This window comes from Saccopteryx bilineata, chromosome 1 (assembly GCF_036850765.1).
Source record: "Saccopteryx bilineata isolate mSacBil1 chromosome 1, mSacBil1_pri_phased_curated, whole genome shotgun sequence".
Taxonomy (NCBI): domain Eukaryota; kingdom Metazoa; phylum Chordata; class Mammalia; order Chiroptera; family Emballonuridae; genus Saccopteryx; species Saccopteryx bilineata.
Window position 1 is genome coordinate 140329753 of NC_089490.1, and position 25355 is coordinate 140355107.

At 51.6% G+C, this 25355-nt stretch overlaps 1 protein-coding gene across 3 annotated transcripts in view; it reads right to left on the reverse strand.

Annotated features, from left to right (window-relative positions):
* Positions 1–3023: 3023 nt before the first annotated feature.
* Positions 3024–25355, reverse strand: part of KLHL26 (kelch like family member 26) — a 34030-nt gene continuing 11698 nt past the window's right edge. Inside the window, exons 2-4 of one of the 3 annotated variants that reach the window (XR_010730445.1) lie at positions 11705–11887; positions 6913–9703; positions 3024–5018 (exon numbers count right to left, since the gene is read on the reverse strand). Coding sequence is in view for 1 of the 3 variants with exons in the window: in XM_066269014.1 (XP_066125111.1) it covers positions 8122–9703; positions 11705–11887 (1765 nt within the window). In the remaining 2 variants the exon portion in view is untranslated. Of the gene's footprint in view, positions 5019–6686; positions 9704–11704; positions 11888–25355 lie in introns of those variants that run through there. The other 2 variants (XR_010730444.1, XM_066269014.1) reach the window with 2 other exon arrangements.

Consider the following 25355-nt stretch of genomic DNA (forward strand, 5'->3'; position numbering starts at 1 on the left):
TGGTGGCCGAGGCCAGACAGGTCCACATTGGATTTGGGCAGACTGCAGATGGTAGAAAAATTGTGGAGCCAGAAAGGGTTGGGCCATTCCATTTAATAAAGTCTCACAATGGCGTCGGCCTGGCATGCGGGGGACCCGGGTTCGATTCCCGGCCAGGACACATAGGAGAAGCGCCCATTTGCTTCTCCACCCCCACCCCCTCCTTCCTCTCTGTCTCTCTTCCCCTCCCGCAGCCAAGGCTCCATTGGAGCAAAGATGGCCCGGGCACTGGGGATGGCTCCTTGGCCTCTGCCCCAGGCGCTAGAGTAGTGGCTCTGGTCACGGCAGAGCGACCCCCCCGGAGGGGCAGAGCATCGCCCCCTGGTGGGCAGAGCATTGCCCCTGGTGGGCGTGCCGGGTGGATCCCGGTCGGGCGCATGCGGGAGTCTGTCTGACTGTCTCTCCCAGTTTCCAGCTTCAGAAAAAAAAGAAAAGAAAAAAATAATAAAAATAAATAAATGAATAAATAAAGTCTCACAATGGCAGACAAGCACACAGGCAGGGGAAATCACCTTTCAGGCAAACAAACAGCAAAATGGCCCCTCACAGTGGCAGGCAGGCAATGTGCATCTGCAATCCCCCTGAGCGCAAACATAGCCTTATATAGGCCAGACACACATGGCACTGCCACGTGCTCACGCACTCATCAAGCAAAGGGCTTGCAGACAGTAAACCAGCGAGCAAGTCTATCACAGCTGCCCCACATTCCACCCCTTTAGGGTTGCTCACTTCACAATCTATATGACAGGAAACAAAGACTACAGCAACAGCAAAAGTTACTCAATAATTACAAAGGTGTCCTTCACAATGTCTCCCTGAGCACTTTGCCCAGGATGTCACCTAGAGACCCACCTCTCATTCCCTACCCCATGGCCTGTAGGTAGGAGGGCCTGTATAGTCCAGGGCTGTGTCCATGGAAACTGTAAAGTGTCCTTGGTGCACCTCTGCAATTGGATGAGAACCAGTAAAGGAGGACCTCCACAGGTGCTGCAGCCCCACCCCCACCCCAACAGGGTCTCTCATCGTACTGTTCACAAGTGATGTGTCCATCCATCAAGGGAGCCATTGTCCCTCTCTGGTTGCAGTCCAAGAGTCAGTCCATGATAGACAGCCCAGCTCTCTGTGCAAATCACCAAAGTAAAGGTCCATTACAGGCAACTAGCCATACAGCTCTTTGTTAACGGACCTCAGCACCTTTCCATAGTGTGCTGTTGCCACAAGCCCCATCCAAACCCCTGAACAAGCTCACAGGGCCTGGCAGGATCAAACACATTCAAGGCCTGTGTCACCTTAACAGTTCTCTTAGCTGCTGCTGTAAAAAAAAAAAAAAAGCACCTATTACTTTCTAATGCCGATACCTGCGCTGCACATTAGAAAGGGACCAGTGGATTGCCAATTTCACATGGGGCCTCTGGCCCCCGCCCATCTCTGTCAGATGGGTCCCTCACCCTTCCCCCCTGTTCAAACTGGGACAATGGGTCTTGGGGATCCTTTAACCTGAACGCCAGCCATTTTCCTGGCAGATGTTGGGGCTACCTGCTTCCCCTGCCTTTTCAGCGGCTGGAACCTCTGTTCTGACTCAAGCTGCCGCCAAAGCTCCAACAAGACTTTATTAGGCTTGCCATCTAATTTCTCTCTATCTGCCCCAGCTGCAATCAAATCTACTCATATCTGTGTTTGGGTAACTTTCACAGACCCGTTTCTCTTGTTGGGTGTGAGGGGGAGCAGCACAGGCAGCAGCCCTCACAACCTTACGGTCCACCTCTGTTTCAGAGAGCATGATGCCACCCATCCTGATGTCCCGCAGCCGCACCAAGCAGGCTGCCAGGGGGCTCAGTGGGTTTCTGCCTGAATTTCACCCCCAGCTCCATCAGCTCTGCCTGGGTGTAGGGCCAGACCACAGAGTGCTCCACTACCTGGGGAAGAGGCTATGGCTGCCCCTGAGGAACTCTTGGCTGCTGGGTCTTTACCTTCTTGGCGACCACCGGCCAGGTTCCAAGTTTGTGGACAGCAGCTGCAGCCTGAGCTTCCCCCTCAGAAGAGTTGGAAACACCTGCTCCCACCGACTCAGGCCACTCCCCTGGCAGGAATACAACTCTGTCTTCTGTGCCTGCTTTGGCTCCTGTGGCTGCCGGCTCTCAGCCTGAAGCAGACTCTCGAGCTTCTGAACTCACAGTTGTTTCTCCAACAACCATAACTGCCAACGTTCAGCTTCCAGGGCAAACTGCAACTTGTGAACCTGTAACTCTTTGTTCAGAGATCTTTCCAGTTCCAGGCGCCATTGGCACTCAGCCCGCACCTCACACTGCAGCTCTCAGACCCGGTCGACCTCCCTCTCCAGCACTCGTTCCAGTCCACACCGTCATTGGCGCTCAGTATGGAGCTCATCCTGGAGCTTTCGACCTTGTTAAGCTTCTTGTACAGAAATCTTGGTTTCTTCTCACAGGGTTGTAAAAAAACACCCAGCCCATGGTCCCCAACAGGAGAGCCACTGGGAACCACTCCTCTATGCCACTCCTCAAGGGTGTTGGTGGCTCCATACCAATCTGCTCCGAACCCTGCCCACTATGCCAGATGTAATGCTAGTGGCCAAGGCCAGGCAGGTCCACATTGGATTCGGGCAGGTGGTAGAAAAACTGTGGAGTTGGAAGGGGTTGGGCCATCCCATTTAATAGTCTCACAATGGCAGACAAGCACAAAGACAGAAGAAACCGCCTTTCAAGCAAACAAACAGCAAAATGGCCCCTCACAGTGGCAGGCAGGCAATCCACGCATCCGCAATCCCCCTAAGTGCAAGCACCCATAGCCTTATATAGGCCATACACGCATGGTGCTATCATGTGCTCACACACTAATCAGGTAAAGGGCTTGTAGCCAGTAAACCAGTGAGCAAGCCTAACACAGCTACCCCACACCATTTAAGCCTGGGGAGTACCCAACATGGAAGTCAACCCCCACATTGACAATCGAAGCCCTAGAGCCAACAGTGTGATGGATCAAACTGTGGGCTTCAGTTCCCCATCCATCCCTGTGTCCAGCCCTTGTAAGAAGGCTCCTTTGTCCCAGCTCCTTTGTAAGAAGGATATTTCCTAGCCCTAATTTGGGGCTTGGCCATTTCATTTGCTTTGGCCAATGGCATATGGGCAGAAGCATCAGCATACAAAATCTGATCTGGACCTTAGGAGGCCTCTCATAACTCCACTTGTTCTCTGCCATCATTGTGGGAAGAGAACTTTATGTTGGTTGGCTGCTGGTCTGAGGATGAAGACAAGTAGGGCTGAGCACCTCCTCACCTCCCCCCCACACTGCTAAGAGCTAACTAGCTGAGGGCAACATAGAACAGGCACCCCCAGCTAAGTCACAGATACATGAAAGACACCCATTTATTTTTGCATGACATTGAGACAGATGTTTGTTACACAGTGGCAGCAGCTGACTAGCACACTGACATACTCACTTTCCCTGGGACCCAGTCAGCTAGGTTGGCACAGGACACAGGCTAGGCCAGTAGGATGTTTCCACTCAGGAACAAGTGATGCAAAGAAACAGCATCAGGGCAAGGGCATCCAGTTTCCAAAGGCAGCTATAGTTGAGTGCCAATGGCAGATGGCATTGCCAGTTGAGACATCTGGATTCTGTGGTGGTGGCAGAAGAAACCTCACCATTCAGTCCCTTGACCTGATTTCAGCTGATCATGCAGCTGTCTTCCCACCTTAATTCTTACTGTTTTCTGAGCCTGGTTTTCCAGGCATCCTGCCATTTCCATGAGCAGCCCAATAGCCCTCTATCTTTTGCTATTGAAATTGGTCAGGTCAGCTTCTGTTTGCAAATAAAAACCCTGACTTACATAAGATGTAGAAACCCCAGCATGTTTCCTTTATATTACAATTCTTAAGTGTTTGGGTTGCATACATCAGAGTAGCTGACCACTAATATCTTAAGATACTAAATACCTTAAGCAGCGCAGACATTGTGATTTCTCATAAAAATGAGTCTGGAGGTCAGAGGTTCCAGGGTGGGACTGGTGGCTTCATGATTTTTAAGGGATCTAGGGGGCGGCATCTCCGTGCCTCTCTTAACTTGCTCCTCATGGCCACAAGATGGCTGCAGAAGCTGCTGGCATCATGTCCTCATAGGAAGCATTAAGGAATGGAAGGGAGCAGGCAATAAGGTCGCTCCCATGACCAGAAACCCTCTACCTTAGACCATCCTTTAAAGCCTGCTGGCCAGAGCTGGGAAATTTGCCCAGATTGAAAACAACCCCTGCAAAAGGCATTACCAAGAAAAGCTAAGCCAAATCCTAAATTAACCCCACTCGAGGCTGGGCACAATATTGGTGCCAATTCAGGGCTCTGTGGGTGAGGAGGGAGAAATGGCTGCCGGGATGGCAACAGCAGGGTCAGCCACAAGAATTAAGCTGGGGTCTTGTTGTGGGGGAAGCACAGCCACATGGACCACCTGCTCCTGGGGTCTGTGGATGGAGCTTACAGACGCTAGAGTGAATGAGGCTCTGCTCCCACCTCCCCACCCAGAACCTCTCATTTGTGCAGCTAACATTCCTGGCTATGCATCCTGGGACACATGGTCAGGTGCCCCTAATAAAACCCGTGCGCAGAGACTCCACCATGAGAAGCAAAATCTCCAGAGCCCGTGAGAACAGAGGAGCTGTAGCTGCATTCCAGGACACAAAGCCAGGGGCAGATTTCCAACTGGCCAGGTCTGGGGCAGATTCCCACCTCACACAGCTCCCTTGAGGCCCCTTTGGCCCTTGCTTGCTGCGAGGCCCTAGAAGTCACACTTGGCCTCCCTCTCACGGGCCTGCATCCCACTGTCCCGGGAGACAGCGTTTTCCCATAGCCCCAGCCCAGGTGCAGAGGGAGGCTCCGGCAGCCGAGTCCAGGGCGGCGGTGGGGAAGCAGGCCATCTGGAAGAAGACAGGCTTTCCTCAGGCTCGATCCTCACACACTGTGGATGCTGCCCTGGGTAAAAGGTGGAGGAAAGTGATAAGGTGATGGGGTCTACACCCCGTCAAGGTGCCACACAGAACTGGTTAGGCTAACCCAGGGGCATGTGCACAAGCTATTTGTTCAACTGTGTATGATCAAGCATGTGTGTGCAGGTATGCCTGAGTGTGAGCATGTGTGTGTGTGCAAGCCTCTGTATGTATGTGTACACATGTTCTGCCTTTTACCGAAGGACACAAATGTTCACAAAGTAGTTTCAAGCCAGTTTCTGCTAAATTAAAAACAGCTTTTTCGTGTTTAAAGTTTACAATACGAAAAATAATTTTCCTTTCTTCCGGGAGGGTGGGTGGAGGAGGGGTAGGGGGCCCCCAAGAACATTCCATGAACCAGCCCAGACGGTTACACACAATCGACTGGTTAGATACGACAGCGCCCCCTCCACCCTGTACCGGCACCTCTGCCAGCTCATTGGGGACAAGATGTTCTGAGGTGTGAGCTGATCTGGGGGGAACTTGCAGCTGGCAAAAGCTTCTCACTGCCCCCCTGAAGGGGCCATGCCTCCAGCGGAAAAGGGTTCTCTTGGGGGAGCTCAGGTTAGGGCAGTGAGAAGAGGCTAAAATGTTCTGGTAAGTCCCCATGATCCACTGCTTTCATTTCAATGCCTGTGGTAGCGTGGGCTCCTTCCTGGTTCCCAACCAAGTTCCTTTTTCAGCACTGCCTTCCCTCTCAGCCTCACCCTAGGGGCCCCATGGCTGCTGGATGGGAGCACCAGGCCTGTGGTATGTTTGAGGGTAACCTGAAAGTCTCCCTTCTCAGAATGCTGTATGTGAACAGCAGGCATTCTCTACTGATGTGCAGCCCGGTTCACAGTAAGGCTGCCACAGAAGAGGGTGCTGGGGGCAACTCATGGAGCCTCTATGGAAACAAGATTTCTTGTTTTCTTTAGATCTGCCCTTCTTCTTCTGCATGGCAGTCTTTAAGGAGAGGGGCTCCACGGCCACCCAATCTTGCACCCCAGAACTGAACAGACAGAGACTGAACCTGCTAGGGCTGGGGGCAGGCTGGTGGCAGGTAGCCAGAACACCAGGCACGTGGAACAGCCTAGAGTTGCTGGAAGCTGCTGGGTTTGCCCTCTGTCTTTCCAGCACCCAGTGGAAGTCCTGGTCCCACTTCCTGCTCCTCTGCAAGGATGGGAAAGGGCCAGATGAAAGAGGGGCCCCCAAAAGCACAGAGGACAAGAAGAATCTGTGACCTTTCAGGCTCCACAAGCTTGGTGCTAGGGCCGCTCCATCTTTTCAGCATAACATTTTTATTAAATACAAGGAAAATATTAGGAGATGATGTCTGCTAAGGTATGAGGTTAATTCTTTACACAGCGAATGGGTCACAGAAACATGACATCAATCGTGTGTTAGCAGCAGAAGAGACACTTTAAGTTGCTCCAAGGGTACAAATCCCAACTTTAAGATAGTGGTGCTGGCCTCTTAAAAAAAACAAAACAAAACAGGGCCCTGGCTGGGTGGTTCAGTGGATAAAGCCTCATCCCAGCATGCCGAAGTGGTGGGTTAGATACCTGGTCAGGGCATGTACGAGAAGAAATCAATGCGTGCATAACTAAAAATGGAACTAAGTGGAATGAGTTGATGCTTTTCTCTCTCTCCCTCCCCCCCCCAACCAATGAAAAACTTAAAAAAAAATTAGCAAAACAGAACCAAAAAAAAAAAAAAAGAGTTTAGAAACCAAAACAAATGTGGCTGGAGATGCTATGAAGTCCTTTAAGAGAAAGGTTCCTGCCCGCCTAACTTTCTGCACAAGTAGCCATGGGCCAGGTGGCACTTTGACCTGAACACAGGAAACACAGGGCTAGAGAGAGAGAGAGAATGAAATTAAAACCTTGAACAGGCCTGACCTGTGGTGGCGCAGTGGATAAAGCGTCGACCTGGAATGCTGAGGTCGCCGGTTCGAAACCCTGGGCTTGCCCAGTCAAGGCACATATGGGAGTTGATGCTTCCTGCTCCTCCCCCTTCTCTCTCACTCTCTTTCTCCCCCCTTCTCTAAAAAAAAAAAAATGAATAAAACCTTGAACAGACCTGTGGAATGCAGGCACACTGTGATTCTAAAGTAGCATACTCCTTCAGGGACATATCAGCCCAGTTCTCCTTAGGGCCCCCATGTAGCCCAGGGCACAGTGCCCAGTGAAAGGTCTGACACCCATAAGGACTGTCTCTGGGAGCTGGCTGTGGTCTTTCCTTCTGAAAGCAGATGAGCAAACACCCTGAGGTGTTTGAACCAAGGACAAGAATGAGGACAAATGCGGAACCCTTTTCCAGGGCTCCCTTCCCACTCAGAAGCTTGGGCTTACAGGAGAGGCGAAACTGTCCTCTGGTCATCACTCCAAATCTGGGTGCTTTTAAGTCCCTCCTGCTCCAGGAGTCCAAATGACAGAGATGTGAGGTACAGCTATTTTAAAACATGCACACAAGAAACGGGATGGGGAGAGTGACATAACATGAATTTGGAATGACACTAATAAGCCCACCACTGAAGATTTGAGACTGCTGGCTGAGAGATGAGAGAGAAGCAGGACACAACATCCCAGAGCTCCCACACCTCGCCCATGAGTGAGGACCCTGTGCAGACAAGGACATTGCTTCAGGCTTATTTTCTGCTACAACATGTTGGCCTCCTCACTGGCAGGTTCCTGGAAGGTGCAGAGCCAAGGTCTGATTCAGGAAGAAAGGACCATAGGAAGGAGGCTTATTAGCACAGAGGGCCCTGACTGGGTAGCTCAGTTGATTGGAGTGTCTTCCCAATGTGCCAGGGTTGCAGGTCCCATCCCCAGTCAGGGTGCATAGAAGAGTCAACCACTGAATGTGTGGGTAGGAGTAACTGTGGTTTGATGTTTCTCACTCTCCCTTCCTCTCTCTCTCTAAAATCAATAATCGATAAATTAATAAATAAATTTAATTTTTAAAAAAAAAGAACCACAGAGGGCCTATATGGCCAGCCCATGGGGAAGCGGGCCCAAGGATCACCACAGGACATGTGTTCACCAAGCCCCTGACAGGAACAGCATGCATGCGGCCAGGTCATTGAAGGGTGGGAGGGCTCCCTAGAGCTACCTCCTGTTCCCAGCCCTGGGCAGCAGGACTGGGGCACAGGCAATGCCCGCAAAGGACTCAGGGAAGTGCAAGTCACGCTCCCACTCATCTGTCTCAGTGTTGTACACCTGCACGATGCCCGTCACATTGTTGAGGCGCCAGTTATAGCCCCCAACGACATAGATCTTCCTGTCCAGCATGCAGCAGCCGGCCTCTGACTGGCCAGCCCTCATAGGGCTCACACTGGTCCACTGGTCTGTCTCAGGCACATAGTACTCCACAGCCAGCACGTCAAAGCAGCGGTCCATATGGTCCATGCGACCACCCAGGGCATAGATGCGGCCAACAGCACCCACCATGGCATGCAGCACACGGGGCTCGCTCATGGGTGCCTTGAACTCCCATTGGTCAGCTGTGGGGTCATAGCAGTGTAGTGCCTTCTTGTCCTCCACCGAGATGCCATAGCCTCCTGAGATATAGAGGCGGCCCCCAGCTGAGGCACCTGCATGGCCCCAGGTGCGGCGCTTCAGTGAGCAGGCGTAGCCCCATTCATTACGCCGTGGGCAGTATCTTTCAACTGAGGCCAGGCTGCCAGCCCTGTTGCGGCCGCCTGTGGCATAGACCATGCCACACAGCACATTCAGCTGGAACTGGATGCGGCTCTCCTGCATGGCCTGCAGGCGCAGCCATCGGTTCAGGTGAGGATCATAGCGGTAGCAGGCGTCCACCGCACCCTCACCGCTGCGGTATTGCAAGTGCTGGCCCCCAGCCACATACACAAAGTTGTCCAGCACGGCCACACATGTGTGGCTGCAGCCCATTTCCATCTCTGTGAGCTCACGGAAGTGGCGGGCTCCTGGTTCAGGCAGCTGGTATACTTTACTGCTAACAGCGCGGTCACTGTCAGTGTAGGGTGTGCCACCGAAGGCTACCAGCGAGGGCACATCAGAGCGCACCACTGTGCGCGGGGACTGCATCTCGTGCTGCCGGAAGGGCAGCACCTGGTAGTTAAAGGCCTCTAGCAGGTACTGACGGCAAAGTACATCCTCCACCATGAGGTCCAGTGTTTGCACACTGTCCACCAGTTCTGACGACTGCATGAGTGGGAAACGGATATGGCAGAGCACATGGCTGGCACGTGGCCGCCGGGCAGGGTCATGCTGCAGCCAGCGGACAGCAGCACGAAACAGGTCAATCTCAGCACAGCTCTGTAGCCGGTTGCTCTGCAGGAAGAAAACAAGGCGCTCCAGCGGCAGCTGCAGGAAGTCCTCCTCCGCAGCAATCTGCAGAAAGTGCCGGAAAGTAAAGGCATCTACTGATTCTTTGAGCGAGGCCAGGCTGAAGGTGGTGGCCATGTGGCCAATGTGCAGACAGGTCTCCACACTCATGGCAGCCTTGAGGAACTCCTCGCAAAGCTCCACCACTGGCAGCATCTGCAGAAATACAGCTGCACCCAGCACATCCTGCACGCAATCCAGGTCCAGCGTCACCTCGGCGCTGTAGGCAAAGTCAATGATGTGCCATAGGCCACGCGCAGACAAGCCCTTCAGCTCAATGATGTCCTGGCTTGCCTCCCTCATGCCACCTGTAAACATGGCCCTAAGGGTTGGAAACAGCATATGGGTTCAGGGCACCAAGGGGCACTGTGGCCACTAGGATGACCTAACCTTGAGGCACTCCAAACAGGCCCACCAGGGCAAAGCAGGTCAGGTATGCATTGAAGACAGGTAAAAAAAGAAAAGATTTTTTAAATCCACCCCAAACCATGCATCTTCCTACCAACAGCAACTCTACTCTGCCCTTCTCATAGGACACTGCCCAAACTCACACAAATGTGTGGCATTGGGGCAGGCTGCTTTGGAGGGTGGAGGCCAGCCCCCACAACGGCCTGCTCATGGCAGGGTAGGTGTGGCTATGCAGGAGGAGACCAATGCTTAGCTTTGACTCTGGGTACAAGTCTCCAACCCTACCTCAGTGCTTAGCCATGAAGACCAGTCCCTCAGTAAGCTCAGGAAATACAGCAGGGACCCCAGGAGAATACAAACTATGGTTCAGAGAATCCAGTCCCTCCCCAGCACACTCACCTGGACAGGTGGCTCCACCTTCCTCTGCCTGAGTCTCAGCTGCTATCACACAGTAACAGGAAGGGAGTAAGGGTCCCAGGTGGAGTGCCTATTGGGGGACTTTGCTGGGTCACTGATGTGTCCAGAGAAAGGTCCAGGTCATCAGGGAAGCCCCTGAGAATGACCCACAGGAGTCCTAGCCCACTGAGATTCTCCAGTGAGTGACTCCAGGTCTGTCAGCTGTGCTATCCTGCTCTTGGACACAGGACCTGGGTCATAGCCCCCCACAGCCTTAGGTGGGGCCCCTACCAGGCAGAGGGGTGAGAATCTCAATGTCTGCTAAGAGTTCTAAAAGATGGTGCATAGGAGGCGCCTCTCACAAGGTTAGTTGGCCTTTCATCAATACTATGACTGCCATCAGGGTACACTGTGATGCAGACTGAGGGGAGGGAATTTCTCTTGGCCATTTGCCAATAGATGCTTTTCACCCAGTCACACCCCTAGTTATGGGTCTGGTTCTGGCCTCAAAGAAGAGGCAGCTGAGATTGGGGTTGCCTTGAGGCCATCAACTAACAAATGCCCAGCACTCCATGAGGCAGTGCCATAGCTCTTCCAGGAGCAGTGCTTTGCCAGCCTCAGGGCCCTGCCCCTTCTTGTCCCTGGGAGTCCCATCCGCCTGTCGAAGGCAGAAGCAGTCATGGCGACGGGAGGGAACTTTGCCTTTTAAGGCCTCTCCAGCTGCAGTGCCAGCGCAAAGGAGCCTTTAAAGGGCATTTCTGGCTGGGGCAGCCCGCCCGTCCCCAAATCCAGAATAAAAATAGAAGCAGCGCCCCAGATGGCTTGGCTTCTCCAGCTCCCCAGAAGGGCCTCAATGAGCCTACAGGACAGGCAGCTGGGGGACACACTGGGCAGGGCACCCAGCCTTGGGTAGCCTGCAGCCTGTGGTGCACACCTGGTCTGGGGCTCCGCGAGACAGTGGCAGGGATATTTCAGCCACCACTGGCAAAACAGGGCCAGAGAACCATACCCAGGATGGCACTTTTAGGAAAGGGCCTTCACAGCAGACTGACCCACACACCCAGTAAGGCCTCGTCTGTCACATAGAGACTGGAACAGAGCCTGGCACCGTCGGGGATCCCTGTCTAGGAGCCCCTCCTATCCCTTGGCCTGAGTATAGGTATCACATGGGCAGGGGCTTGTGCCAGTCTTCTCCTTGCTGAGTCCTGAAGCCAGCACAGCACCTGGCATACACAGGTGTCAAATAAAGACAGAGTGGGAACCTGGACCAGACCTGCCACCCCTCAGGGCAGAAGCTACTAACTGGGTGCACCTTTGTCCCCCAGGTATGTTCTTCTTGCCTGTGCAACATCCTCAAAAAGTTTGAATAAGTTGTAAACCTGGAAAAAACAGTAGGTTTACTGGACCTTGGGCCAACATAAGACACCTTCCCTCAGAGCCACCCATCCCTGGCTGGTGCTAAATTTGCCCTCTAAGAAGGGCTTGCACTCTCCAGCCCATCCCCCGGGCCCATGCTCACCTGAAATAGTCGCTGCAGGCAGCCAGGACCACCTTGTGTGCATGGAAGGTCTCTTTGTTGACTGTGAGCACAACGTCCAGGAGCTGGCCCTGTGATCGAAGTGTGGCCAGGCCCTGCAGGAGGCTGGTGCTATGGCCAGGTGCTGAGAAGGTGCACTTGAGGGTTCCATTCTTATCAGCCATGCTGTATGAGAGCAGGGTGAGTTGTGAGGCTCAGAGGCCTCAGGGCCGGCTGATCTCAGCCTGGGGAACCTGGGCAGTTCGCCCAGGCTCTGAAGCTGCCCCAGGCACAGGCAAAATCACCAGGGGAGAAACAAGACTTGGGTCCTGACTGTGTTTGCTACCTGCCTACTGACTAACCTTGGCAGTGGATACCATTTGCTGCCTGTAATATGGACAGGATTTCACATGGGACCTAAGGAGACCACATGTCCTTTTTTTTCTAATTGAGGTGAGATTTACATAATATAAAGTTCACCATTTAACTTGTACAATTCAGTGGCACTTAGTACATTTGCAATGTTGTGCAACCACCACCTCTATATAGTTCCAGAACATCTCCAACATCCCAGAAAGAAATCCCATCCCCATTGACAGTCACTCCCCATATCCCCTTTCCCCATCCTCCTCCCCCAGCCCCTGGCAACCACTAATCCAATTTCTATCTCCATGTATTTGCCTGTTCTGGACATTTCATATAAATGGAATCAGATAAGTGGCCTTTTGCGGCTTTTGTGTCCAGCTTCTCTCACTCAGCATGTTTTCAAGTTTCATCTACATCATAGCTGGGGTCAGTGCTTCATTCATTTTTATGGCTGAGTAATATTCCATGTGTGAATGTGTGAATGCACAATATTTTTATCCCTTCAACTATCTATGGACATTTGGGTTCCTTTCAACCCTCCCCTTTTAAAAACTCTATTCCATTACTTCTTATTCTACATGTATCTCTTGAGTGCTGCTCTCTCCACATCACCAATATCCCCTATACCCCAGCAAGCCACCACCATGGGTTATCCTATCTCTCCTCTACAGAGGGTGGATGAGATTATGGTGCTGGCACAGAGCCCCAGTGTGAGACTGGGGGAGGAACTTCCCAGATGCACTGGGCCCAGGGGATAGGAGTGCCTCGGACCAGCCTACAACTGGGGGTGTGGGGAGTGTCACCTCCAGGAGGGTCCAGCCTTGAAGGCCCAGCTACTCCGACACCTGCCTAGAATGCCTCTTGTGCCCCGCACCCTGGGGGAAGGCACAAAATCACCCCATTTTTCAGAATTTGGCTCTGGGCTACATTCTGTGACTATCCAGTCAAGGCAAAAGGTCCATCGGTCCCACCTTCCAGGGACAAGAACAGGCTGATCAACTCGTCCGTGGCCCCAAGCTATAAGAGGATACAGCAAAATCTGAACTTGTCCCAGGAAGCAGCAGGTGGCCTCATGAGATCTTTCTGTCACCACCTGGCCAATGTGGAGGAAACAGAGAAAAGTGTGGGGAAGTCACAAAACCAAGAATACCTACTGTAAGAAGATAGGTTTACTTACGAAGACAGCTTGCTGGGGGAATAAGGCCCATGGAAACAGAGATTCCTGCACCTCCACATGACGATTCAGGAAGCAAAATCATTTAAGAATTTTTTAAAAAGAAGAGTGGTGGAAAACACTCCAAATGAGCATTGCCAGATAAGCAAATAAACAAAATGTGGTATGTGCACACAACAGAATATTACTTAGCCTTAAGGAGGAATGAAGCTGATTCATGTGATGACATTGATGAATGTGAAAAACATGACACTGAATGAAAGAAGCCAGTCACAGAGGCCACATGTTGTATGATCACATTAATATAAAATGTTCAGAATGGGCAAATCCATAATGTTCAGAGGGAAACCAGATTAGGGGTTGTTGAGAGATGGGGAGGGGAAATGGGGAGTGACTGCTAATGGGGACAGGGTTCCCTTTTAGGGTGATGAACTAGATTGAGGTGATGGTTGCACATTATAAATTTGCTAAATGCCATTGAATTGTTCACTTTAAAGTCATGGTCTTTATATTATGTGAATTTGACCTCAAAAAATAAAGAGAATGAAAGGCCTTCTCAGGTCCTGCATAAAACCCTGTATGATCCCACACACCTCAGAGTATATATGGAGGCCCTCCATCGCCTCCCATGTCCCCTTTGCTGCTTCACCTCAGAAAACTTTAGTAGAACACATCAGTGAATGAATGGTTTGGAGGTCCCAATACATCACTTCATCCTCCAGACAAAACAGGAGCAGACAATGCCCTCACCTCCAGAGCCAGGACCCAGTGTGTCAAGAACCCCCCACGACTTCCCCAGCCCACACCCGCCCCACCATCCCAGCACTCTGCTCCCTCCCCAGCCTCGGGCTCTCTGGAACTTACTTTCCCATTCCTGGGAACAGCACATACTCACAAGTGAGGGCCAAGAGCGTGGATACCAGTCTTCCCAAGAAAGTAAGAAGAGAAAGAAGGCCCTTCAGCCCCACTTCCCAGCAGCTCCCAAAGCACAACAGAGGGGTAAAAGGGCTGACACCAAGCACAGAGCATGTAGCTGGTGCGGGATCCATACAGTTGCTGCCAACCTGAAGTCTCAGATCTCGCACAGGCCACCCACTTCAGTGTCCTTTCAGATAGCCTTGGGGTTGTGAGGTACTCAGAGTCCCCAAGGTGTGGGGGCATGGCTGGGGGACATAGGACAAGAGGGAGACAGCTTGCGCTTGATGGAAAGGTTTGCCACCCACGGGAAGCAGGAATGCACAAAATTTGGATCCTAGCCCCCTTGTTGTCTGGACTTTCAATGCTGTGGGGCCTGGCATGTATGGGAGGCTGGTGTGCGGCCCTCCTGAAGGCCCTGGAGGAAAGGAAGTGGCTCAGGAGGACCCTCAGTCTCTAGCCTGGCCCAGTTGTCTCTTCCCACCAGGTAGAGGGGACACCCACCTCACACATCCCCTCCACTCTCCAGTACAGAGCATCCAGAGCTGCTGCATCCACCCTACCCTTCCTGATTACTAAGTCTCTGCTCTTGTCAGTTTCCCAAGACCCCATGATCAACTCAAGTCCTATAGATAATGAACAGAATGTCATTGGTTCACAGACTTTCAGGAGTCAAAGAGCCTCAAAGTTTACCAACCCCCACACCCCCAGCCACTGCCAGGACACCTCTAGGAATGGGGTGGTCTTACTGTGTCTTCTTGCTGACACCCTCTGATGGGCCTCTGGGCTACCTCAGCCAAGGTAACGTCCTGTAAAAGCCTCTAAGAACCCCTACGGCACTCAGGTCCATCCTGTCCCCCCACTGGCCTTGTCAGTCTCTAGACCCCTTCCCATGAGTGGAAGGATACAACATGAACAAGGAGCAACCATGCCCTCACGGTGCACTAGAACTGGAGACCAAGAGGTCAAACCACTCAGAATCAGCTTCACACTGCAACTGTGGGCACCCCAGAGAGGCGACAGGAGCAGAGCAGAAAGTGGGGGTACCCTGGCTTCTCTTCCTAGCCCTGCCACCCCTGCATTTAGACAGTGATGCCCACGAGGCCTCTCCCTAGGGAGAAAGGGCTTGGCTGCATCCTGGCTAATGGGTCTTGGCCTCTGCTTCCACTGAGGGCCTTCCTGGCAGTCTTCCTCCCTCCACCTCTCCACAGCCTCTCTTGCCTCTCCAGCTCCTTCAGCCTGGGCTGGTGAGACACCCTCTCTGTGCAGCACAGTGACCTGGGGGCTCAGTGCAGCTGGTGTGACACCCTGGAGCTTCCCTCCCAGAAACAGAATAGGACTTAGCAGATCAAACACCAGTATGCTGCCTTCATCACCAGGATCCCTTAGAGACCAAACCCAGAGTCTGGCCCTGAACAGAGTGTCTGGGGGTCAGGCCAGCATCCAAAGGTTAGGAGATGCAGATCAGCAAGACCTGGTCCTACAGGAAACCTGCCCAAGCTGCACCACAGACCTCATCTTGCCAGGATCTGGCATCTTGTGTGAAAAGTAGAGGGAGTATTTCAACTCCTGCCCGCCATCAGCCAGCTATGTGACTCAAGCATGTTCCTTGGTCTCTGGGTATTTTCTTTAATTATTTTTTCTTTTTTTGGAAGTGAGTGGAGGGGAGATAGAGAAACAGACTCCTACATGTGCCCCAACCTGTATCCACCTCACAACCCCCACTTGGGGAGATGCTCTACCCATCGGGGCCATGTTCACAACCAAGCTATTTTTAGTGTCTGAGGCAGAGGCTCCAAGGAGCCATCTTCAGCGCCCGGGGCCAATGTGCTTAAGCCATGGCTGCGGGAGGAGAACAGAGAAAGAAGGGGAGAAGGAGGGGAAGAGAAGCAGATGGCTGCTTCTCCTGTGTGCCCTGACCGGGAATCAAACCAGGGACATCCACATGCTGGGCCAATGCTCTACCACTGAACCAATCGGCCATGGCCTGGTCTTTATTTTCTCGGCTACCAAATAGGGCATGCGGGAGCACAGATGTCACAGGGCTGTGGTGAGGCTCCTTGGCCCCATCACTTCTTGGGAAGTAATGGGCCACAGACCACCTACTTCCCCCAGCTTCCCTTTTGGCTAGCAAGATAGTAAGGCCCAGTGGGGGATTGTATCCTGCCACTACCCATACAAAACACCTGTGGGCCACTGAACAGGGCCAAGCACTTGGGAACTTGAAGTCTAGAACCACCCACAGAGCGCTGGCACATGGTAAATGCCCAGCAAGCCAAACTAGCCTCTCCGTGGACACCTTCCCTCACAGATTCTGTTCATATTGCTATTTTGCTTTCAGATGGTTTCGTTTTTCTTACAAGTTCCTTGGAGATTCAGGGTAAGGTGGGAGGACTTCCTGTGATTCCCCAAGCCTAAGGGACTGGCATGCATGTTCACATTTTCATGAAAAAATATCACGCAAGGGGCAACTTTATCATGGAGCTGCTATGTCCCTGAACATATGTTCACTGTCATCCTCCATATATAAAGAGCCCCCAGAAATCAATACAAAGCCAGCAACCACAGAAAAATGCACAAAATATGAGCTGACAGTTCATAAGGAAAGAAGCACAGCTGGCTAAAAAGACCTGAGAGTAGGCCTCTTCCAAATATGGATAGTGTGATCACCAAAGGACCAGCTTTAGTCCTTGGATGGACAGAATCATCAGATTATCTCATAGCAGACACTCACATCTATTCCCAGTGGGAGTGGGAAGTGGAACAACCTCCAGCAGACCCAGCAAAATTCTAAGAGCTCACATCCTCGACCCAGCAAGTCTACTTCTGGGATTTATCTGAGATGTACTCATATGTGCAAAAGAGATGAGTGAGGATATTTCCTAAACACCATTTCTGGGGGCTGAAGATAGAAAATGAGCTAAATGTCCTTCAAGAAGGTACAAAGAATTATAGTGTCTTCCAATAGGGGCTGCCCTTCAGCTGCACATGAAGGCAGTTAGAATGTTCATGTGCAGGAGTTAGAACGCCCAGGCTGGAACTCTAACCAAGCCTACTGGGCTGCTGACTATAGGGTGTAGGCCAAGCTACAAGTGAGTGGAAAACAACCCCTTTCTGCATACACATACTCCTCATACTGGGCAAGGCTCCAAGCACCCCACAGGCTGTTCCTCTCATCTCACAGATGCGACAACTGTCCCTGAAGACTCTGTACCACCCCTCACACACCTCACAGCCTCTGGAGAACTCAGAGAGGGAGGGAGGAAGCTGGCAGGGGCCAGAGTTAGACAGAGGGGCCTGGGACCAATGAGGCAGGACCCATTAGTTGGGCCAGTCAAACAGGGCAGCCGCCACTGCAGGGCCACAGGCCTCCAGGAAGGTGGCGGCAGCAGCCCTGGACCAGTCAGAGTCTCCAGACGGCCACCTGAGCCATGGTCACCAGCACTGAGTCATCGGAGCCAGTGCGTCAGCAGCTGGTCAGGGTGTCACTAAAGGCTGCTCACTGCTGTCCTGGCTGACTCTTTGCATGGATCTGGATTCCAAAAGGCTGCACAGGCCCGTGCAGACCTGGCCTAGGCTTGGAACTATCTTGATCCCCTGTACCCCAATGCTGCACAACCCCTAAGCACTGTCATTGTGAACCTCTGGCTGGACCCAGCCCTATACTAGACATGGGAACACACTCCCTACCTTCCTTGGGGTTTCCCCTGCACAGAGGCTGATGGCCCATAAGACTGGGTAGAGTAAATGCCTCCTGATGGACCACCAGTGACAGGATCCCCGCAAGATTGACTCCAGCCACTAAGCCCATTGCCCACGCTGTCACCAGCTCCTTGCTGGTGCTCCCTACATGGGCTCCTTCCCCACAATCCTGCATGGGTTCACACACACACCCCTAAATATATTACAGACTGGAGGCCTTGCCTCAGGTTCTGCTTTGGGGAGACCCAGCCCAAGGCAGGACAGCCTAATAGTGAGAGGCCATAGGAAGTGCGGCACCACATGGGTAACCGGGCCTCATGGAGGAGGTGAGGAGTCACCTCTTCCTGCCCTTACCCACTGCTGGCCCTGGTCTCCATGGTAAGTTTCCCACCCCTACAGAAGATCTCCAAAGCCCAAAACAGTTTTTATTAAAATGTTAAAAAAAAAAAAAAAAAAAAAAAAGGAAGAAAAGGGGAAAGGCAAGAACAAGAATTTCAGAATTTCATGGAAACATTTCTTTAGGGTTTTGTAAAATTCTTTCCCACCCCCACATGGAGCCCAAAGCTTTGGCCAGAACAGTCTGCCGGTATTGCCCCTTTAACATACTGTTCTGACATGCAAATTCCCTCACTTCCCCTTAAAACTGAGAGCACTTCCACTTTCAAAGCCAATTCTGGTTTTATTGTCCATGTGGCTCCAAGGAGCAAAGCAGCGCAGCACAGCTGGTTGGCTCATACCCCAGCTGACGCTGTACCAGGGAGTTCAGCCACTCCACCCAAAGTCCCAGGAGCATCAGTGGGGAAGAAGCTGCACTTCAAGGGGTAGAGACCACGAGAGAAGAACAGAGATCCAGAGAGAGAGGGACAGAGATCCAGAGAGAGAGAGAGACAGAGACCCACAGAAAAAGGGGGACAGACCCAGAGAGGGGGAATAAGGCTCTAGAGATCTGATGAAGCCTGCTGGTCCACCTCTCCACCCTATTTCACACACCTCCTTCCCCCACCTCCTGTCCAACCACACTGGAAACTTCAGTGCCTACCCTTTCCCACCCTCTCTGACCCTTCACAAGGTAGGCCCACTAACTAAGCACCTACTGCAAGTGGTTCTTCACAGACAACCTCATGAATCCTCTGCCAGCCCAGGAAGACCATAAAAGTGTCCCCTTCAAGATGAGAGAAAGGCCCAGCACAGCCCCCACACCTGCTCACTACACTGCAGCATGCTAGTTTTGCCAAGAGCACAGCTGGCTCCAGGGTGCAAAGCTCTGTGGGTAAGAAGTGCAACAAAGCCATGGTCTCACATTGCCCACAGAGGCAGACAGCCCAGCCACTGTTTCCATGGTTACAGTATTTCACAGCTCCAGGTACTATGCTCACAGCCCAAAGATAGAGTCTTCATGATTTGGCACCTTACACTGGCTTACAGCTCCCTCAGCCACGTCAGTGCCTCTCTCCTGGGACTGCTCTGCAGGGGTGGCTCTGCTCCCTCACCTCAGGATGCAGATGAGCCCATTCTGGGGCCATCACTACGGATAAGGTGTAGCTCCTACAGAGATGCCTGCAGTCTCTGACAGGACTTGATCCCAGGATTTGTGGGGAGAGCAGAGGAAATGAAGTTTCCCACAGCAGTGTCCCAGCAGGCCAGGACACCGATCCAGTGACAGAGACCCAGAGAGAGAGGGGAATACAGACCTAGAGAAGGAGAGAGAGAGAGAGAGAGAGAGAGAGAGAGAGAGAGAGAGAGAGAAAGAGGAGAGAAAGAGAGAAGAAAACCCAACCAGGGCCCCAAATCCCTTGTCCTTCAAGCCTGGAATCTCTCCACAGCATCAGCAGTTGTTTATTTCTCCCTCCTGGTCATCATGCTGGTTATTCTCTGACATCTTCTGTGATAATTTAAAACAGGCTGCCCAGACTGACCTGTAGTGGCTCAGTGAATAAAGCATTGGCCTGGAAAGCTGAGGTCGCTGGTTCAAAACCCCAGGCTTGACTGGTCAAGGCACATACGGGGGTTGATGCTTCCTGCTCCTCCCCTCCCCCATTCTCTCATTCTTCCCCTCCTCTCTACTCCCTAAAATGAGTAAATAAAAAAAATCTTAAAAATAAAATAAAATTTTTAAAAAAGAAAGAAAAGCTCACCAGCTTGAGTGCAGGGTCACTGGTTTGAAGCCCAAGGTTGCTGGCTTAAGCCCAAGGTTGTTGGCTTGAGCAAGGGGGTCACTTGCTCTGCTTGAGCCCCCTGGTCAAAGCACATATGAGAAAGCAATCAAAGAACAATTAAAGTGATGCAACTATGAGCTGATGCTTCTCATCTCTCTCCCTTCCTGTCTGTCTGTCCCTGTCCATCCCTCGCTCTCTCTCCTCTCTCACTAAAAATAAATAAATAAATAAAGCAGGCTGTCCAGCACCATGCAGATCTGTGCACTCTATGGATAGATGTGTGTGTGTCCAGGGTGGTCAGGTGGGGGCCAAGCCTAGTCCGCTCCCTACTACTTGCCCTGCCTCCTCCAAGAGCTAAAGGCTATGGACACATCCAGACCCACTTTAAGCCTGCCCTGGGAACACATAGCCTACAGAAACCCCCTATGAGCCCAGCAAAGGAGCCCCAGGCCACACACTCCTGACTCTCCCAGTCTTTCTCATGGTATCAACACCCACATGTATGGCTTACGTTTCTGCCTGTCTGTGCCTGCCTGGCAGTGACAGGTGACAGAAGAGATAGGGTATGAGGGAGTGCCCAACAAGTATTGTACAACCTGCTAGTCCCTGGGTCTGGTACCTCCTGAGAGCCCCACATAACAGCCAGGGAGGCTGAGGCTGTGGAGGGCAGTGAGGCAGGCAGGCAGGTTCTGGAACCCATATTTACTTCAAAAGATCCTTCATGAATCCTCTTAAGGACCCTCACGGTGAGAAAAGCTGCTACCATCCTGCCCTGCCCTATGTGTCATCAGCCCCACAATGACACCTGCCTTGAGACTGCGTAAGATCCCTCATGTAGAGCCTGGCATGGGGTGGCCCCCTCAGTGCTGGCTCTACTCAAGACAGACCCTGCCAGCCTGACCAGGTGGTAGCGCAGTGGATAGAGCAACAGACTGGGACGCAGAAAGCCCATGTTCAAAACCCTGAGGTCGCTGAGTGCGGGCTCACCAGCTTGAGCACAGGGTCGCTGGCTTGAGCCCAAGGTCACTGGTTTAAGCAAAGGTCACTGGATAGCTAAAGCCCCCTGGTCAAGGCACATATGAAAAAGCAATCAATGAACAACTAAGATACTGCAATGAAGAACTGATGCTTTTCATCTCTCTCCCTTCCTGTCTGTCTGCCCCTGTCTGTCCCTCTCTCTGTCTATGTCTTCCAAGACAGGACCTGCCAGAGGGGCCTGTCATAAATATCTTTTTTATTTAGGAGGTACTAACATCCCTCCCCCTCTTTTGATAGGACCCCTTGTTTTCCACAGAGAATCTCCTATTCTTGACTCTCAGCCCAGTGGTGGAAATCAGAAGACCCCATCCTGGGCTGAAAAGGGAGACTCATGACTCAGCTTGGCTAACCAGAGCCTCCTAAGCTCCTAACCACACTGATTGGTTCTAGGATGGGGGTGTGACCCACACAATCCAATTAGAGTCTTCCCTGGGACTTTTTTTGGACCCACCAGAACACAGATCTACCTTACCTCACCTAGACAAGATGGAAGGCAGAGCTGAGAAATGGGAGTCACAGATTCCAGAAGAAATGTCTGAGTCCTAAATCTCAATGGACCTAAAACTGAAACCCTCCCCAAACTTTTCTTTTTTCAATAGGAACAATGAACTTTGACTTTTTTTAAAGACTTTATTTATTCATTTTAGAGAGGGAAGAGAGAGAGAATTGGGAGGGAGGAGCAGGAAGCATCAACTCCCATATGTGCCTTGACCAGACAAGCCTGGGGTTTCAAACCAGTGACCTCAGCATTCCAGGCTGAAGCTTTATCCATTGAATTCTGACCACAGGACAGGCTGAATTTTTATTTTTATTTATTTTTTAAATTTTTATTTATTTATTTATTTTTTACAGAGACAGTGAGTCAGAGAGAGGGATAGACAGGGACACACAGACAGAAACGGAGGGAGATGAGAAGCATCAACCATTAGTTTTTCATTGCGCGTTGCAACACCTTAGTTGTTCATTGATTTCTTTCTCATATGTGCCTTGACCGCGGGCCTTCAGCAGACAGAGTAACCCCTTGCTGGAGCCAGTGACCTTGGGTTCAATCTGGTGGGCTTTTGCTCAAACCAGATGAGCCCGCGCTCAAGTTGGCGACCTCGGGGTCTCGAACCTGGGTCCTCTGCATCCCAGTCTGACACTCTATCCACTGCGCCACCACCTGGTCAGGCTGAATTTTTATTTTTTAATTGAAGGCAGTGAGTTGAGTTTCTGATGCTCATAACCACTGAAGGGGACCTTCAATGTCAGAAGCCTCAGATACTGGGCTCCTGTCCACCACATTTCAGATAAGCATCTAGAAGAACCACTGTGGAGTTAACAATTCTCCAGTTGCCACCCCTCTCTGCACTGCACACAGACTTCCTACCCTGAGATTGAGGTGGGAGAGAGGTAGAGGGCAAGGAAGCCACACTGGGTGATCTCTGGGTGAATAGGTGGTGGCCAAACTCAGCCTGAGCTCCGCCTGCCTGCAGAGACAACAGGCTCCCTGGTAAAGGTCAGCAAGCTACCCACGCCCCTCCCACTGTGAAAGTTCAGCAACTCTAAATGCTAAAATGCTGGAAGGATGCCTAAGGCTGGAGCTGCAGACAGCCTGTGCCACCAGCCTTGACAAGGAAAACACTATCCATCACTTCTGCAATTGACTCACGTGCAGCACAAATATTTGTATACTCCCTCCAAGCAGCCCTACCTTAGAAGCAGGCGGGTCCCAATTATTCCCTCTTATGACAGAGAGAAAAGAGAGGGAGAGAAAGCAAGAGATGCCCTCCTGCGACCCTGCAGCACCACCCCAGAACTCACTAAGGCAAGTAGGTGGTTACAACTTTAGTCCTAGAGGTTTCCCACATGGGAGCTGCCTCAGGGTCTTCAGTGGGGCTACGTTACATGCCTGTCACCTTATAGGGACCATGCCAACCCCTGAACCTTGCTTAAGAGAATGCTCTGGCCTGACCTGTGGTGGCGCAGTGGATAAAGCGTCAACCTGGAAATGCTGAGGTCGCCGGTTCGAAACCCTGGGCTTGCCTGGTCAAGGCACATATGGGAGTTGATGCTTCCAGCTCCTCCCCCCGTTTCTCTCTCTCCTCTCTAAAAAAATGAATAAAGAAAAAAAAAAATTCTCTAAAAAAAAAAAAAAAAAAAAAAAAAAGGAGAATGCTCTGCTCTCACTCAGCTCCAGTTACAGAAGATTCTGTGTGATCATGTCTCTGTTCCTGCTTCCTTTGGCAGACTGTGTCAACGTTTGTTTTTTGGTTTGTTTTTTTTTCAGAGAGAGACAGAGGCAGGCAGGCAGGCAGGCAGGCAGAAAGGGAGGGAGAGAGAGAGAAAGAAACAGACAGAAAGGGAGAGAGATAAGAAGCATCAACTCATAGTTGCAGCACCTTAGTTGTTCAATGATTGCTTCTCATTATTGCCTTCTTTGGGGGGGAGGGCCTCCAGCTGAGCCAGTGATCCCTTGCTCAAGCTAGCGATCTTGGGCTTCAAGACTGCAACCTCTGAGATCAAGCCAGAGACCATGGGATCATGTCTATGATCCCAGGCTCAAGCCGGTGACCTCAGGGTTTCATACTTTGGTCCTCAGTGTCCCAGGTCAATACTCTATCCACTGCGCCACCACCAGTCAGGCTGCTTCAGCTCCTAATAAACGGTTGAGAGGAGAGCTCTCCAGATATCCCGCTCAGCCAGCTCCAGGTTCAGTCTGTCTTTCACCCCTATGGAATTTCACAGTTGTGGTGTAAGGAGACATCTTGGGCCTCAACTGCCCTTGAGGTCTTTAAAAGCCCCAAAGTCCACCCATCAAGAGTTCCTCTAGGCTAAGCATGTTCAATTCCAGAAGCTGCTTTACTCAGGAAAGCTCTGAGATTCCCTGAAGGCACTGGTTAGTTACTCTGGAATCAAAATTTTCCTGTATGGCAAGGTGGTTCACAGGAAGAGATTAGCCCTGGGCTGAAATTACCCTGGATGCACCCCAAAACTGTTCTTCAGAGGAAGAATGCTAGGGAGGATTTTTCCTGTGTAGCCAGAGCAACCCTCTCTGCAGAGACCAGGGACAGGTTGGGGAGGGGAGGAAGAAAGAACTGGAGACCCAGGGTTAGTAAGTAAGTGTTAAGAGCTCATCTGAACAGCTGCTAGCAGCTACCACAAGTGTAGGGGAGTCTGCAGTAGGGACCTGGAGGGTGGCCCCCACTTCCCACTGCAAGCAGTTGGAGAAGGAGAGCCACCAGCTGTTTCCGTATTCAACACACAATGTCAAGATCCGGCCTGACCTGTGGTGGCGCAGTGGATAAAGCGTCAACCTGGAACACTGAGATCGCTGGTTCGAAACCCTGGGCTTGCCTGGTCAAGGCACATATGGGAGTTGATGCTTCCTGCTCCTCCCCCTTCTCTCTCTCGCTCTCTCTTCCTCTTTCCCTCTCTCTCCTCTCTGAAAAATTAATAAAGTCCTTAAAAAAAATAAAGCGTAGAGACAATATAATTTTAAAATAAAAGAAAAGAAAAAAGAAAAAAAAAGATCCTACACAAAGTACACCTGCCACAAGGTACTGGTCCATTGGCTTCTCTCAAATAGGGCTGATTCACTGACAACATGTCTGGGGATTTGTCTCTACCCAAATCCTGCCATGAAATAAAGGGAAGGGAGTGTCCCTCACCCAGCTGGGCCATGAAGGACTGTTCCAGAAGCCTCTAAGTCAGGCCAGCAACTCGGAAAAAACCCACTGCAGAGTATGTGTGGAATATTTTGCTGGATGGAACCAGCACCTCCACAGTGAAGCCCTGCCCTCAGAGAGCACACATTCTTGAGGGCATGAGGCCTAAATACATAGAATGTTTCATGAACATAGACAGAGGGTAGGCAGTGGGTCATGGTGGACAGATCGGCTAGGCCTCAAGGAGATAGCACTGGGGTTGTGCAAAGCACTGGGACAGGACATTCCAGGGGAGGCTGGGTTAATGGCCCAAGAGGGATGCTGGCCCAAAAGGAGAGAAGGGTGATGAAAGCTGGAGGCCCAGCAGGTAGGCTGAGGGGGTCACACAGAGATGTGGAATTTGTTCTGAGTGAAGAAGCCCCTTGCAGGTAGATGTCAGACAGGGGGAATGATGTGGGCTGATGCCCACATGTCTTGGGAGGGTCTCACCAACCAGAATGGCACAGACCCCAGAGGAGGAAGGGGTGAAAGAAGGGGCCTAACAGGATGTGGCTATCAGAGAGAAGGAGAGAAAGAAGAATGCATGTGGTGCATACTCTGAAGATAAAGCTGAGTCCATGGGCAGGTGAAATCAAACTGGGGAAACCTCCTAGAGT